The sequence below is a fragment of the Castor canadensis genome, chromosome 7 (genome assembly GCF_047511655.1).
Source record: "Castor canadensis chromosome 7, mCasCan1.hap1v2, whole genome shotgun sequence".
Taxonomy (NCBI): Eukaryota; Metazoa; Chordata; class Mammalia; order Rodentia; family Castoridae; genus Castor; species Castor canadensis.
Window position 1 is genome coordinate 110,921,398 of NC_133392.1, and position 14,963 is coordinate 110,936,360.

General features: G+C 31.9%; 1 protein-coding gene across 3 annotated transcripts in view; it reads right to left on the reverse strand.

Moving 5' to 3' along the window:
* Efcab7 (EF-hand calcium binding domain 7) overlaps positions 1-14,963 on the reverse strand; it is a 42,729-nt gene that overhangs the window by 23,692 nt on the left and 4,074 nt on the right. For all 3 annotated transcript variants that reach the window (XM_074079887.1, XM_074079886.1, XM_074079885.1), the window contains exons 3-7: positions 14,446-14,657; positions 13,753-13,839; positions 12,255-12,450; positions 11,178-11,296; positions 361-502 (exon numbers count right to left, since the gene is read on the reverse strand). In XM_074079887.1, the coding sequence (XP_073935988.1) occupies positions 361-502; positions 11,178-11,296; positions 12,255-12,450; positions 13,753-13,839; positions 14,446-14,657 (756 nt within the window). The remainder of the gene's footprint in view (positions 1-360; positions 503-11,177; positions 11,297-12,254; positions 12,451-13,752; positions 13,840-14,445; positions 14,658-14,963) is intronic.

The following is a 14,963-nucleotide window of genomic DNA, read 5'->3' on the forward strand; positions in this document are numbered from 1 at the left end:
TGTAGGTTCATATCCCAAATTATTTTTCCATAGAACTTCTCTTAGAAATATTAATTTAAAAAGAGGTAAGTAGAAAAAGCTAAGATTAATTGGAAAATAAAGATGTTGTTATATCAGAATCCAAGTAACACTTTGCTTATGTTTTTAATAAAACATGCTTTAAATGCATACACAAAGCAATTCACTTGCTTTGATAATAGGATAATACAATCAATGTATAAACACTTTCTTTCTTGAAATGTAACCACACATTTTTACATAGATTATTTTCTTCACTAATAAGACTATTATATACATACACAGCTATTTTCGAAGAAGTGATATTTGATATTTAAAGATAAACATAAAATTTAAACTTGCCTTCAACTTGACTCAGGTTTAATGGCTTAATTGTTAGATAAACCATGGACCTTTGAACTATTTGCATCTTGTACTGATGACTAATGATTTCACCATCTTCTTCTAAAAAGAAGCAGCCTTTTGACTGTACACTTTGCCAATCCTGAAATGAAGTGAAAATTATTTTCAAATAACATTTATTAAGTGTTTCCCACATGCAAAGCAGTAGGAGAAATCTAAAAAGGAAATAAAAGATGTCAAATATAGTTACTGCCCTCTAAGAATGTGTAACATGAGAGGTAAAGAATAGGCATGACACAAATCAGATATAACTGGAAGCAATATATGTATGGTTGGAACAAAAAAAAGAGAATTAGATATGCAAAAATACTATAATCCCAGTTTCAACAATAGGGACCCCAGCACATCATAGGTACTCGACAAGTATTCATTGTCTGATTGATGGGGGTCATTGATATAAACTAAGTGGATAATTGATAAACTATACCATGAAGGATCAATATAATTCAGATAATGAAAAGTCAGAAAAATGCAAAATGGAGAATAAATAACAAAAATTAAAATTCATGAAAGTGAAAACTGAAGCAAAGTAATAAATCTGTTGCTATAATAATTTGGGTGAGATTAATGTTAGGAGCATGGTAAGGATAAACAAGAACTGATAAAACAAATACATTTAAAGAAAATGTGATAGGATTCTGCATTTAAAGGTAAAGTATACAACAACCAAAGTAAATGTTTCACTGAATAAAAGTTTCACAGATACTAGAAATACGCTGATAAAATAGGAATGATGGTGCATGCATATAACCCCAGCAATTGGGAAGCTGAGACAGGAAGATCACAAGTTCAAGGTTAGCCTGGGTTATATAAACTCCATTAAAAAAGAAAGAAAGGTTGGAGGTGTGGCTCAAGTGGGAGTGCTCCTGCTTTGTAAGCATGAAGTCCTGAGTTCAAATTCCAGTTCCACAAAAAATAAAATAATTAATAAAAAAGAAAGAAGAAAAAGAAAAAAGTTGATAAATATAAAATATCAGTTTGGAGAAAGACCTCTCGGTACTGGCCTAGCCAAATCCCTTCTCCAATTCTGAGTTTAAATGTCTATGTAGGATCTCATAAGCAAAATGTGAAAGTAGCACATTGGGAAGAAAATAAAGGATTCTTAATTGAAGTTATGAGAAACATAGATGTGTGCAAAATGCTTTCTACTTTATCATAGTAAGCTTGCCTACCTGTAAAGTGAAAGACATATTTCTATTCTATTCCTCATAATTTCAAAAGCTAGAGTATTAATGAGGCTTTGAAGTGACTTTATAAAGAAATATTTTGAATAATTACCTGTAAGGGCATTCAGATATCAAGTTTGAGACTTTAATAACATTGATAACTACTCAAAAGGTATGCATTAGTTTTATAATAATAATATCACAAATATTTTAATCCATTATAGAAAGATTTAGTTTGGTACTGAAAAAGCAAGATCAAAAATAATTTACATTGAGATTAACTTCTCAAACACTTTTTTAAAGTCTGAATTATCCTAACATATACTTACCCAACATTTTTCTATTATAAAACTCATAATTATTTTTTAACATTTTAATACATTTAAAATAGGAAAAAATCTACCATGCATAGGGGCTCAAGCCTGTGATCCTACCTACTTGGTGGGTGGAGATCTGGAGGATCCCAGTTCAAGGCCAGTGTAGGCAAAGGGCTCATGAGACCTATTTCCATCAATATGAGCTGGGCATAGTGGTGCATGCCTATCATCCCAGCTACATAGGAAGCATAAACAGAGAGACTATGGACTGGGCCAGCCTAGGCACAAAGTGAGACCTTATCTCAAAAATAAATAACTAAAGCCAAAAGGGCTGGAGATGAGGCTCAAGTGGTAGAGTACCTCCCTGGCAAGCAGCAGGCCCCGAGTTCAAGCCCCAGTAACACCACCAAAAAAAAAAAAGGAAAACAAATTTGCGTAATTCTACAACCCTACTCTGATTTTTATATAATCCTTTTAATACTGACCTAGATAGAAACCTATTTTTATATACTAATAAGCACCATTTAATATTTTTCTGTCTAAACTTAATATTATGTCCAAAATATTCTGTTGTTGAAAAAGAACAAATTGGAGGACTCACACTTTCTAATTTCAAAACTTACAAAGCTACAGTAATCAAAATGGTGTGGAAAAGGCATAAACACTGACATACAGACCAACAGAATCAAATGGATAGACTAGAAACAAACCTTTGCATCAATGGTCAAATGATTTTTAACAAGGGTTCCAAGACCATTCAGTGAGGAAAAGGACAGTTCCTTAAATAAACAGGACTGGGAAAACTGGGTACTCATAACCAAATGAATCAATTTGGGTCCCTACCTTTGGGCCGTCTATAGATACTAACTAAAAATGGCCTAAAGATCTAAACATAAGTACTAAAACTATAAAACTCTGAGAAGAAAACATAAAGGGAAAGGTGACACTGGGTTTGGCAATGGTATCTTGGCTGTGATACCAAAATACAGGCAATAAAAGTAAATTAGATAAACTGGACATCATCAATCGTATATCAATGAACATTACCAAAAGAGTGAAGAAGTAACCCACAGAATAGAAGAAATTATTTGCAAATTATATATGAAAAAGATTAGAATCAGAAATACATAAAGAACTAAAAATCAACAACAAAAATACCAATTACCCTGCTTTGATACATTGTACCAATGCATTAAAATATCACACTATACCCCATAAATATGTACATTATATTCCAATTAAAATTAAATATATGTAATTGAGGAAATAGGCCAACCAGATTAAAAATGGGCAAAGGAATTGAGTGGACATTTCTCCAAAAAAGATACACAGAGGACCAATAAGCACATTAAAAGGATGCTCAGCCATCACTAATCATTAGGGAAAGGCAAATCAGAACCACAGCATTGTGGTTCTGATACTTCATACCCATTAGATTAGCTGCTATCAAAAAAGAAAAGAGAAGAGGGGATGGGAGGGGAGAGGACAGAAGAGAAGAGGAAAGTATTAGAGAGTATGTGCAAAGTTGGAACCTTTGTCTGTTGCTCGTAGAAGCATAAAATGGTAAAGTCACTGTGGGAAACAGTATAATTCCTCAAAAAATTAAACATAGGGGCTGGGTGATGTAGTTCAGAGGTAGAATGCTTGCCTAGCACACATGAGGCCCTCAGTTCAATCTCCAGGCTGAAAAAAAGAAAAAATTAAACATAGAATTCCATCTGATCCAGTAATCCTACTTCTGGGTATGTATCTAAAGAAATGAAAATAGGGACTCATACCAATACTTGTACATCAATGTTCACAGCAGCATTGCTCACCTAACATACATTGATAGAACAGATAGACAACACGTGATACATAGACACAACTGGATATTATTCAACCTTAAGAAGGGATGATATTCTGATCTATGCTATATATGGATGGAACAGAGAATAAACTAAATGAAATAAGCCAGACACAAAAGAACAAATATTATATGATTCCACTAATAGGTTGTATCTAGAATGGTTAAATTCAAAAAGTAGAACAGTGGTTTCCAAGGGCTAGAAGAGAGAAGAAATGTTGAATTATAGTTTAATGGGTTGAGTTTCAAACAAAGTTCTGCAGATGGATAGTGGTGATGGTTGCACAACACTGTGAATATCTTTAATACTGCAGAACTATATGCTTAAAAATGAATCAAACAGAAAATTTTATATTGTGTGTAAAAGTAACTTTGCTATGCAATATTCAAATTTTCAATTTAGCAAGTTTTTATGATTAAAAATTAAGTTGCGGGTCTGGCATGATGGTGCGTGTCCTTAATTCCAGCTACTAGGAAGGCGAAGGTAGGAGAACCATGGTTGAAGTCACCCAGGCAAAGGAAGAGATCCTATCTGAAAAGCAAACTAAAAGCAAAAGGAATCGGGCATGGCTCAAGTGACAGAGTGCTTGCCTAGAAGTGTGAGGCCCTGAGTTCAACTGCCAATACCACCAAAAATATTTTAAAAACTATGCATACCATTACTTGCTTAACTATTTCTAAAGCACTGGATATGTCATTTCCAATTTCTCAAGGGCATAGATTAGGCCAAAATGAACAGTATTTTTTCTAAATGCTTTTAAGAGTCATTTCCCTGAGAACTTTTCAATAAAAAGTATGTATGCTTTTACAGTTACTGACACGCATTCCCACACTGCTATGTAAAATAGTGATGCTATTTTTTACAAGACACCAATGGTATATGATGCAGTAATTTTACCATTACTTGGTCAGTACCATGTTATCATGAAAAAAACTGGGAATGGTAGAATGTGATTTCTGAAGCAAGGTAGGGGTACATAAAACATTCATTTAGTTATTCTATATACTTTTATATACCAGAAGTATTTGATACTAAAGAATGATACAGTAACTTTTGATTCAATACAAGTCCCAATTATACTTACATGATTGAACATTTCCCCATGTGTTTATTTTTTTTTGTATTCTTTGGTGTGAACTACCTATTCATGTCCTAGTTTCATAGCTGTTTTGGAGACTTGGCATTTTTCTTACATATTTTAATAAATTCTTTTGACTATTTTAGATATTTGCACTTTGTAAGCTTTAGTGCATGTATTTTCTTTATTTCCTTTTATTTTATTTTTGGTTATTTCTCAACTTATGTAAGTTTTCTACTCTGATTTTTACAGTATTTCTTCCCAAACTGATTTTTAAGATTTTATCATTATTGTTGAACTATTACTCAAGCTTTCAGTTAGTCATTAATCATATATACTGACATGCCTTTGGGGTATAAAAGATACGTGTATTTTTAATTCTGAGAAATTAAGATCTGACCTTAAATTATTAACATTAATCTTTTTAAGTATTTTGCCAATGACAGAAACAAGTCATTATATATTTCAACAATATCTCTATGAAGCAAAAGGAGGTAGACATAAACTAGTCATTTTAATAAACAGAGAAATTGAGGTAGCCAAAGATTATATGGGCTCAGAGTTTTACAAGGAGTTTATAGAAATAATAGGTCTAGAGTCTATGATTTTTAATCAATGTTTTTACTGTCAGACCAAGTTTCCATAAGAAAATATAATCAGATACACAATTTTATTGTCTTTAACATCAACTTGAACCCAAAGCTCAAGTTCAACCACTAATAATAAGTAAGTATGCACAGACTGTCCCTTAGTTTCCCTGTATAAATCTTGTGGATGGGAACATGGATGGACTTACAATAAATGCTGACCTCAGAGCCAAGTGGCCTTAACATAACCGACATGACTTTGGATGATGACTGCTTAAGACAAGAAAGGAAAGATAAATGCACATGGTATTTAGACAAGATACCCTTTGAGATAGTTTGAACTACAATTCTGATATTAAATGTTTCCCTTTTAATTAATTTTGATTATCAGTCGGAATTTCATCTGATGCATTTTATGAACATAGTCTTACATTTACCTATTTGGAATGGTAATGGATAATAATTTAGTATTACAAAATACAGGCTAAGTATCCCTTAACTGAAATTTGGGAGCTAGAAATGTTTTAGATTTTGCATTTTTTTTTTTAGATTTTGGAGTATTTGTGCACACATAATTAGGTATCTTGGGAATGGCACCCAAGTCTAAACATGAAATTCATTGTTTCATATATACTTTATATACATAGCCTAAACGTAAATTTTGACTGTAACCATCATATAAGGTCAGGTGTAGAATTTTCTATTTGTGTCATGTTGGTGCTCAAAAAGTTTTAGATTTTGCAGCATTTCAGATTTTGGATTTTCACGTTAAGGATGCTCAATCTGTATTAAAAGTAACAGTCTAAAAAAGCAAACTAGTACATACTTCCTTTTCAATAGATGAGAAAAGCCTGACAAACAAAATGATAGGCATGATTGCAGAACCAAACCTGGTACCGAGGCCCCTTTATTTTCTCTCCAGTCTACCAGTTACATTCTCAGTTCTATTTCACATTTAAATATCTGCCATGAATTTTTTTTTTTGAGACAGGGTCTTGCCCAGGCTGGCCTTGATCTCACAATTCTCCTGCTTCAGTCTCCTAAGTGTTAGGATTATGGGCAAATGCCAACACGCCCAGCCTTTGCCATGATTTTTAAAAGCTAGCCCTTAAAAGAAATTTCATGTTTATGATATTATCATAAAGTATAAGGAAGCAATATCATTCTAAGTTAACCATACACTTAAATGTTATAATGAACTTATTTGGTTTCTTACTTAAAAATAGATTTTAGTAGAAATAGCATTTCTTATATTTATATTATAATCATGGATTTAGCAGTTCCCCATTGTTTAAATGAAATTGTAAAAGAAAAATAATCTGGCATATTGGTAGTGAGCATAATTTGTGCCATTGGGAAATTCAAAGATGAAAGAATTTGTCATGGCCAATGGGGTATTGCTATGGGCTAACAAGAGATGGTTTTATAAAATCTAGCTAGAGAAAAAAACATTTTCATTAGAGAGCTTTCCTAAATTCCAGGTCTGGAAAGTAATACTACAGTAGAAAGGAAATTTTAAGTTTCTATGGAAAGACTGTCAAACTATATATCACTCTATTATACACAGGTTAATTAGGCTAGAAAATGGTAGAACAACAGCTATTACAGAAGTAAGACAAATGTTACATAATTGACACCAACCAAACTTCAGTATAATAATCACATTATTTTGAACACTAAATAACAATACTTGAAGTACTTATAGCTCTTCTGTAAAAGGAAACACTTGATTTCTTAAGACCTGGTTGTGGTATTAAATGCACAATGCTTATTAGACTTACATTTTCCTTTAAAACACACAGCCGTTCAATCACAAAGCTTTTTTTGTTAGATCTAGACTAAAATTCTATGAATTAGAACAAAAAAGTACCGAAAAATTGGCTAGCTTGTTCAAATAAATCAATTTGAAAGGATTACAGATTAAGTTGACAGTTTGAGTATTATGAGAAAAATGGAAGGTTGAATTTTTAAAACTTTTTAGAATGATACAGCAAGAAATTCTGTGTATAATACAATTTTTTGACAGGAACAAAGCAGAAATAAAATAGCTTGTAATTCTTATAAAAGGCATGAGGTGGTGCTGCATTCTACCAATTCGAGTAAATTCACATAAGTACAAACAGTACTGTTATTTCATTTATTTGTCATATACGAATTTAACGTACTTTCATTCATAATATATAAGAAAATGCTGAAAAGTACAATTTACAACTAGTAAAGGAGAAAATAGATATCAATACAGGTAAATTTTTCTTATATCACTATAGTGACCATTTTTTCTGGCATATAAATTATGTACTATTAAAATTTTAGGCTAACTAGAATTAGTAAGCAGTAGATCTGGTATAGATTTAATTAGAGGGGAAACTTACATCATCATCATTATTTTTAAATTAAGATATCCTCTGATAAACTGAAGCTATTTGCTTTCCGTATGTTCAGAGAAATAGGCAGAAATACTAAACTCTTTAACTTATGAAGGGAAAAACTGATATGGACTATGTCCTAATTGGTAAGGTGAATTGATTAACATTTTAAAAAAGAAATTATTGTAACAAAACTATTTGAAGCTTTCACAAAAATTAACACAGTGAACCATTTAAGTTTGACATATTTATATATTTGTACTATCATATAGAAAGACATATAAAACATCTATATGGTGTACCACCCATGTATTTGGTAAGCATACATAAGACATATGTTGTAAGTAGGTAAAGCATACATACATACAACATATGTATGTATGTCTAACATGTACAGGCAACCACATATATGCTTTTCATGCATATAACATACACTGTACATGTATAAAGCATAAGTAGACTTAATTAGGAGTCTAAATATAGGAAGTATATTCTGGAGTTCACAATGGATGATTTGTGGCCTACCCTAATTTTAGTCATGAATGGCCTTAGCAAACAAGTTGAAGCTATTCCTCTCTCTCAAAAGAAAATTCCTGACATTCCTTGAACATTACAGAACCTAGGCAAATGGACAGAATTCAGGATTAAAAAAAGAACTGCAATATAGTATCTAGATGTGGGCTATGGAAAGTCACTGTAAAGATCTTACTTTCCCCCTCTAATCCAAGTCTTTTATTAATTGTGGGTTTTAATCTGGCTGCTACAATGTACTCCAACAACACCTTTAAAAAAGAAAGTAAATAAATAAAATCTGGCTGATGGATGTGGTGGTGTGTGACTGTTAATACAGCTACTCAGGAGGCTGAAGCAGGAAGATTGCTTGACTCCAGGAGTTCAAGGTCAGTCTGGGCAACACAGAAAGTCCCTATCTCCAAAAGAAAGAAAAAAGAAGAAAAGAAAAAGAAAGAAAGAAAAAAGAAAAGAGGGAGGGAGGAAGGAGAAAGAAAAAAAATCTGGTTTATGCTTTGTACCATATGACAATTTCCAAATTTGTGAAAAGTTTCTCATTCTCCATCCCAATTCCATACTCCGTTCCACATGAAATTGAGGTACCCAAACTTGTTTAAAGTAGATTTCAAGTATCTGAAGAAAATTAATTTAGCCATCCTTTTATTAATTTATTCTGTATTTTCATAACCAAATACTTATCAGAGTGGTTATAAAAACTTAGAAACGTGTAAGTTGTGAAACTAAAATTGCTTCAAAGCAAAATAAAAACAGAACTGAAACCTGCTGAATAACAAAAGGGCCACAGATTAAAAAAAAAAAACATTTCAGCTGAGCTCATCTAAGAAATACTGGATGGTAAACAACAGTGGGAAATATCATGATCAGAAACAGGTTATAAAAAGGTGAAAAACACAAGTCTAAAAAATATTTCCAAAAGACAAGTTTTCTATGAAAGTCACAGAATTAAAAAGTTGACAGTATGCCAACTTCTTTGAATTGTTGAAGTCTTAACACCTTTTACCTAATTCCCAATTATGATTACCATCATTCATTCTTCTTGACTTTTGAGATGCAAAACCTAAGTGGACTCTTGTTTACACAATTGCTATGGCCTACAGACTAATTTTGGCATTATCTATTAGATCCGCCCCTTCCTTAGTACACACAAAGCCGCCACGGCCAAACAATCATTACTTCATATCTGGATAACTGTCAGTCTCTCAGCTAGTCTCTCTAATTTGAGGTCTCCATATACAACACTAGAATTTTTATTTATTTGCATTATGGATGTTTGAACTCAGGGCCTCATGCTTGGTAGGCAGGTGCTCTACCACTTCAGCTACACCTCCAGCCCTAGAATAACTTTTCTTAAACTCTACTTTCACCATGTCATACCCATATAAATACCTATAGCCACTTCTTAGTTCTATGATAATATTAACAAGTTAAGTGAATAATATTTGCCCCCAGTACTGTGCCAAATGCTTCATATATGTTAGAAGATTCAAATCTTTCAAAACATACTAACAAAAATCATCTTCAATTTATAGAAAAGGAAACAGACCTAGAAGGCAGGCTGATAAAAAGTTCTCACAGTTATTAAGAGAAAAATCTAGGATTCAAGCTTGGGTCTATCTTTATCCAATTCTCTTCATCAATACCTAGAACACTGCTTTGCACACAGTAGCCAGTCAATAAATATTTGTTGAATTGAAATATTATGCTATACTCCCTTGGTATATGTACTGTTAATAAGCAAATGCAAATTTTTATTTTTTAATTCATTGTCCATATTTTACATTAAACAAACTAGCTGGCATACATTACCTGTTTAAAAATTATTTGCCAAATTATTTCTGAATTAAATTAAAGGAACTGTATTGGTATTGGCTTATAATGGCACAGAGAAAAAAATCTTATTATGCTTTAATGAAATCTATATTAATATTTATTTATATCTCCATGCTGGTTAAAATTGCATTTATTTACACTTTTGAACGAGATAAACCATAATTATTTAACTAAGTTAATTTTTTAGCATTTAACTTAGTTGCAAAATTCAAAAAGTTTCCATTGGTGAAAAATAATATTGTCGGAGCACTACATACTGTGTGAACATGCTGGACATGCACACCAAATTGCTTAGGGTGTATAGATTCCTAAACAGTCTGAACAAAATTCCTTGGAGATAGTGTTTTAAAATTTTAATATAGAACAAATGTCACTGTCTAGCAATTTAAAGATATAAGGGACTTCAGAGTTCAATAACAAATACAGAGTTGTTATTTGAAACAAAAATGTAGCTCTTGAGAACAATCAGTTCAGTTTTCTAACAGCAGTTATAGTATGTGGTCATAACCATTTTTCCCTCTTTTACAGAGGTCTCTAGGTGCACATTTTTAATGTATCCTAGCAGTTTCCAGTTAATGTTTTATATTTCTGTAGCTATTATTTTCTGTTGAAGGAAAACTAGTAAAGGTTGAGTCAAGAAAGGGAAAACAAAGGAAGAAGATCAATATTAACACTCTACAAATATTGACTTAGCAAAGTGACTTTGTTGTCTTTCTCTCATAGGAATTGATAGAATGAATGATTTATTTATTAAAAAACACCTATGATTTGTTAAACAACAAAAATTTGCTTGCCAAAGTATATAATTAGGTAATCTATTCATCAAGTTCAAAAATTCAATAGTAAGCATTTTCAAAGTGAAGACTTGTAACAATACTCTTTTCATTATTGGCTTAAGGTAGAAATGCTGCATTCCACAGGAAAAACCTCAAAGAGTTAATTCACAAACTTTATTGGTTCTCTATAAGCACTGAGTAGTTATTAATAGACCTAATATCTATTTTTTTCAGAAAAAGTTAATTTAATATACTGTACCTTTAAATTTGGCTCAATTAACTTTGGGTTTCGGTTACTATAAGCACTCATGGCAATTGTGAAGAAAACAGATGTTTTGAACTTTCTAGTTGTTGACAGTAAAGAACTCCTTATGTCACCTGTAACAAGTAACAGTAATTTGGTCTCACATTATGAAAAGCTGTTAACAGGAAGGTCTATTGTATTAATTTCACTCTCTTTGTTCTTCCTATTGAAATAAAGTCAGAAATTTTATGTTTATCAGGCTTCAACAGTCCCTAATTTATGTGCTACTCATAAGATTCTTTGTTTCAATGTCACCTTTTAGTCAGAAATTTTAGTTTTAATGAAACATATGAGCATAGCCCAGTCAAGATCCATGATAAAATTCTACTTCATTAGATTTTTATAGCTTAGAATCTAGAAATGGTAGCTAACAAAAGTTGGATTCTTATTTGTTTTTTCACAGGTAGGCTGAAATGAAAAAGAATTTTGTTCAAGTTATGACTCTTCATTTCTGATCAAGACATTGTTAGTGTTGAAGAACAGGTCATGCTAAGGGAAGGTCACTAATGGGAGAGGAAGGGTAAAAGAAGGAAGTAAAGAAGGTGAATATGGTTGAACTTTCTATACAAGAAAGTTGAAATCACCATAAGAAGGGGTCTAAGGTAGAAAGGACAAAAATAGAGAGAATGAACCAATTTGGGTTATAATACATATATATACATGGAAATGTCACAATGAAACTTCCTGTATAGTGATCTTAAACAAACAAAAATGTCTTTTTTTCAAAAACCGAGAACAGAAAGGTAAAACAGGTCCTGTCTGGGGATTGTTACCAGTGGAAGGGGAAAGGATATAAAGAAAGGGTGAAAGAGGATGAATAAGGTGGAAATACGTACTCTTGTATCAAAATAGAAAAATAAGGCATGTTGAAACTGAGGGAAGGGAAGATTAAAGGAGAATGATGGATGGGATGAATTTAACTAAGATACACTAGTAAGTACTTTTGTAAATGTCACAATGTACCTCTAGTACAGCAATAATATGATAATAAAAATTTTTTTTAAAGAAATTCTTAGTGTTGAAAGTAAATACCTTTACTTGAGAATGTTTCCTGGTCATTTTTCCTCATGATCCTAGGTGATGATTTGGGTACTGGTGATGGGTCCCTTTCAAGGGATCCTTCCATATGGCTTCCAAATTGTTGACGCTTCAGTTTACTGTCAACCTCCAGTTTTTCTAGTGTAGTCTTGAGACATTGCTCATTGGTTGTCATATACAATTTGTAAAACTATAAGAAATAAAAAAGTAGTCCAGTAGGTAAAACAGTCAGTCATACATTTGGGAAGAAGGCAAATTCACATTAGTAGGCAAGGGACAGACTAATAGATGGAATATATTTCTTGTTCAACTTGGTTACTCATTTTATTTTCTTGAATTAGATTGACCAGCCTCAAGTGACCTAGTGAAATGTAGCCATGATTCAAAGAGGAGGTCATACTGAGTGAAAATAAAATGTTACACAAGGAGAGGGGATTTATTTATTTTTTATAAGACATGTAGACTTGTGTTTTCCTCTAAATAATTTTGATGATTCTTCTACCCCAGGAAAGGTATATTTCTGAGTCTCTTTGCTTGTTTATGTATCTGCATGTACACATACACATTTCTGAACTTGGTTATACTGGTTGAGTAGTCCTTATCTGCAGTAGTTGTATACATGGGGATAGAGCCCATGTCTATTGGGGGTAGATCCCAAATCCAAATGTAAAATTCACCTATATTTCATATACACCTAATGCACATGGCCTAAAGGTAGTTTTATACAGTATTTTTAGTATTTCTGAATTTTGACTGCTCCTGTCACTTTAGGCATATGGAATTCTCTACTTGCAGAGTCATGTCTGCACTCAAAAAGTTTCAGATTTTGAAGCATTTTAGATCTTAGAGCACTTTGGATAATGTGTTTTCATATCAAAAATACTCATCGGTATTCCTTTTTTTTTTTTTGCAGTACTAGGGCTTGAACTCAGGGCCTTCACCTTGAGCCACTCCACCAGCCCTATTTTTTTTGTGAAAGAATTTTTTGAGATAGAGTCTCCTGGAACTATTTGCCTGGGCTGGCTTTGAACTGAGATCCTCCTGATCTCTCCCTCCTGAGTGGCTAGGATTATAAGCATGAGCCACCGGCACAAGGCCCTGTGTCACTTTTGATGTAATCATCAGATTACAATTGTGGTACTGAAGAGAATACATTTAAAGACAATGAGTGCCCAGTATACAACTAGATCCTTGTATATTAAAAAGATATTAAATATCCTTTTTTAATATTAAAAAAGTAAAAAATACTTTTATAGGGTTTGAGGTAGAGCTAGTGGTAGAGCATGTGCTTAGCGTGCCTGACACAAACAAAACCAAAAATATTTTTCTGATATTAATTAGCTTTATTTAAACATTCTATAATGTGAAAATATTACATGTATACTGCAAATATATACAACTTTTGTCAATTATACCTTAATAAAGCTGGGAAAAACAAAATTTAAAAATTCCTACACGGTATGCAGCTTTACATCAGAATGTGCTTATGTACCTTAATGTAATCAAATTTGCCATCAGCATTTACATCAGCCAAATTTATTATGGCATTTACTTCTTCTTGAGTCATCTTTTCACCTCTCTGAAATGAAACGAGATTTTAAAACATGATTGCCACTTTGTTGTTCATGAAGATAGTAAAAATACATTTAAATCTTTTCTACAAGTAAGTTTGAATATATTTCATTATAAATCAGAATGAGAATTATGTTAAAAAGTCTGTCATATTAAGCAAAATTTCACAATTTTATTAAATTTTGTGAAAATGTACTGAATTTGAGTTTACTAAAACTTAACAATTTTTTTATCATGGAATCAGTAATAACTGCTATTGAAGTTAGAGTAATGGTATTTTCTAACACTGTGACAAAAAACAGAATGGATTTCTAATCCCATTTATACTTTGTTTTCCTTTTACTTATCAGATATGGACCTAGCATTGATTTTTCAATGAGTTCTGGGAAGGAAAAAATTGCATAGGAGCACAAAGGGATTACAACATAGGCTCAATTTTCTACTTTATCATTTATTTACAAAGCATTTTTCATCTAGAATAAATAAAATGTATGTGACACATTTCATCTGTCAATGAAATAATTATTTTCAATACATAATTATTTTCAATCTAGCCAAAGCTAGATTCCATTTTGCAAATATGCACATTATGAAATAATTTCACAGATCTTACCTTTGTTAGAAATTTATAAAGGTCAGTGTGTAAAATAAAGCCATCATCATTTACATCTAATTGTTTAAATGATTTAAGCAGTTCTACTTTTGAAGTTGGTTTTTCCTTCCTCAAAATTATACAGAAATCATCAAAATTCAGTTTGGCAGTTTGAGGAGTCCAATACTTATTAATGGTCTTTTGGGATGGATTTCTTCCTGCATGCTGAAGAGCTGCCCAATAAAACAAGCATTATTTATTATTGTAACATTTGGAATCGGTGTTTAAGTGTACTTTTTCAAATCATTATATATTATATTGAGCAAATTCCATTTTACCAATATATTTCTTTTGGTGTTGACTATCTAGTTCAATCAATGTATGCATGACCTTTGAAAACAAATGTATATATATGTACATATGTATTTGTACATATTACATGTACATATATATTAAATACATAATTATATAGTATTATATGTTATATTCACTATTAACAGAATCAGAGAGAGGGCATATGTGTTTTAGGATTCCATCCC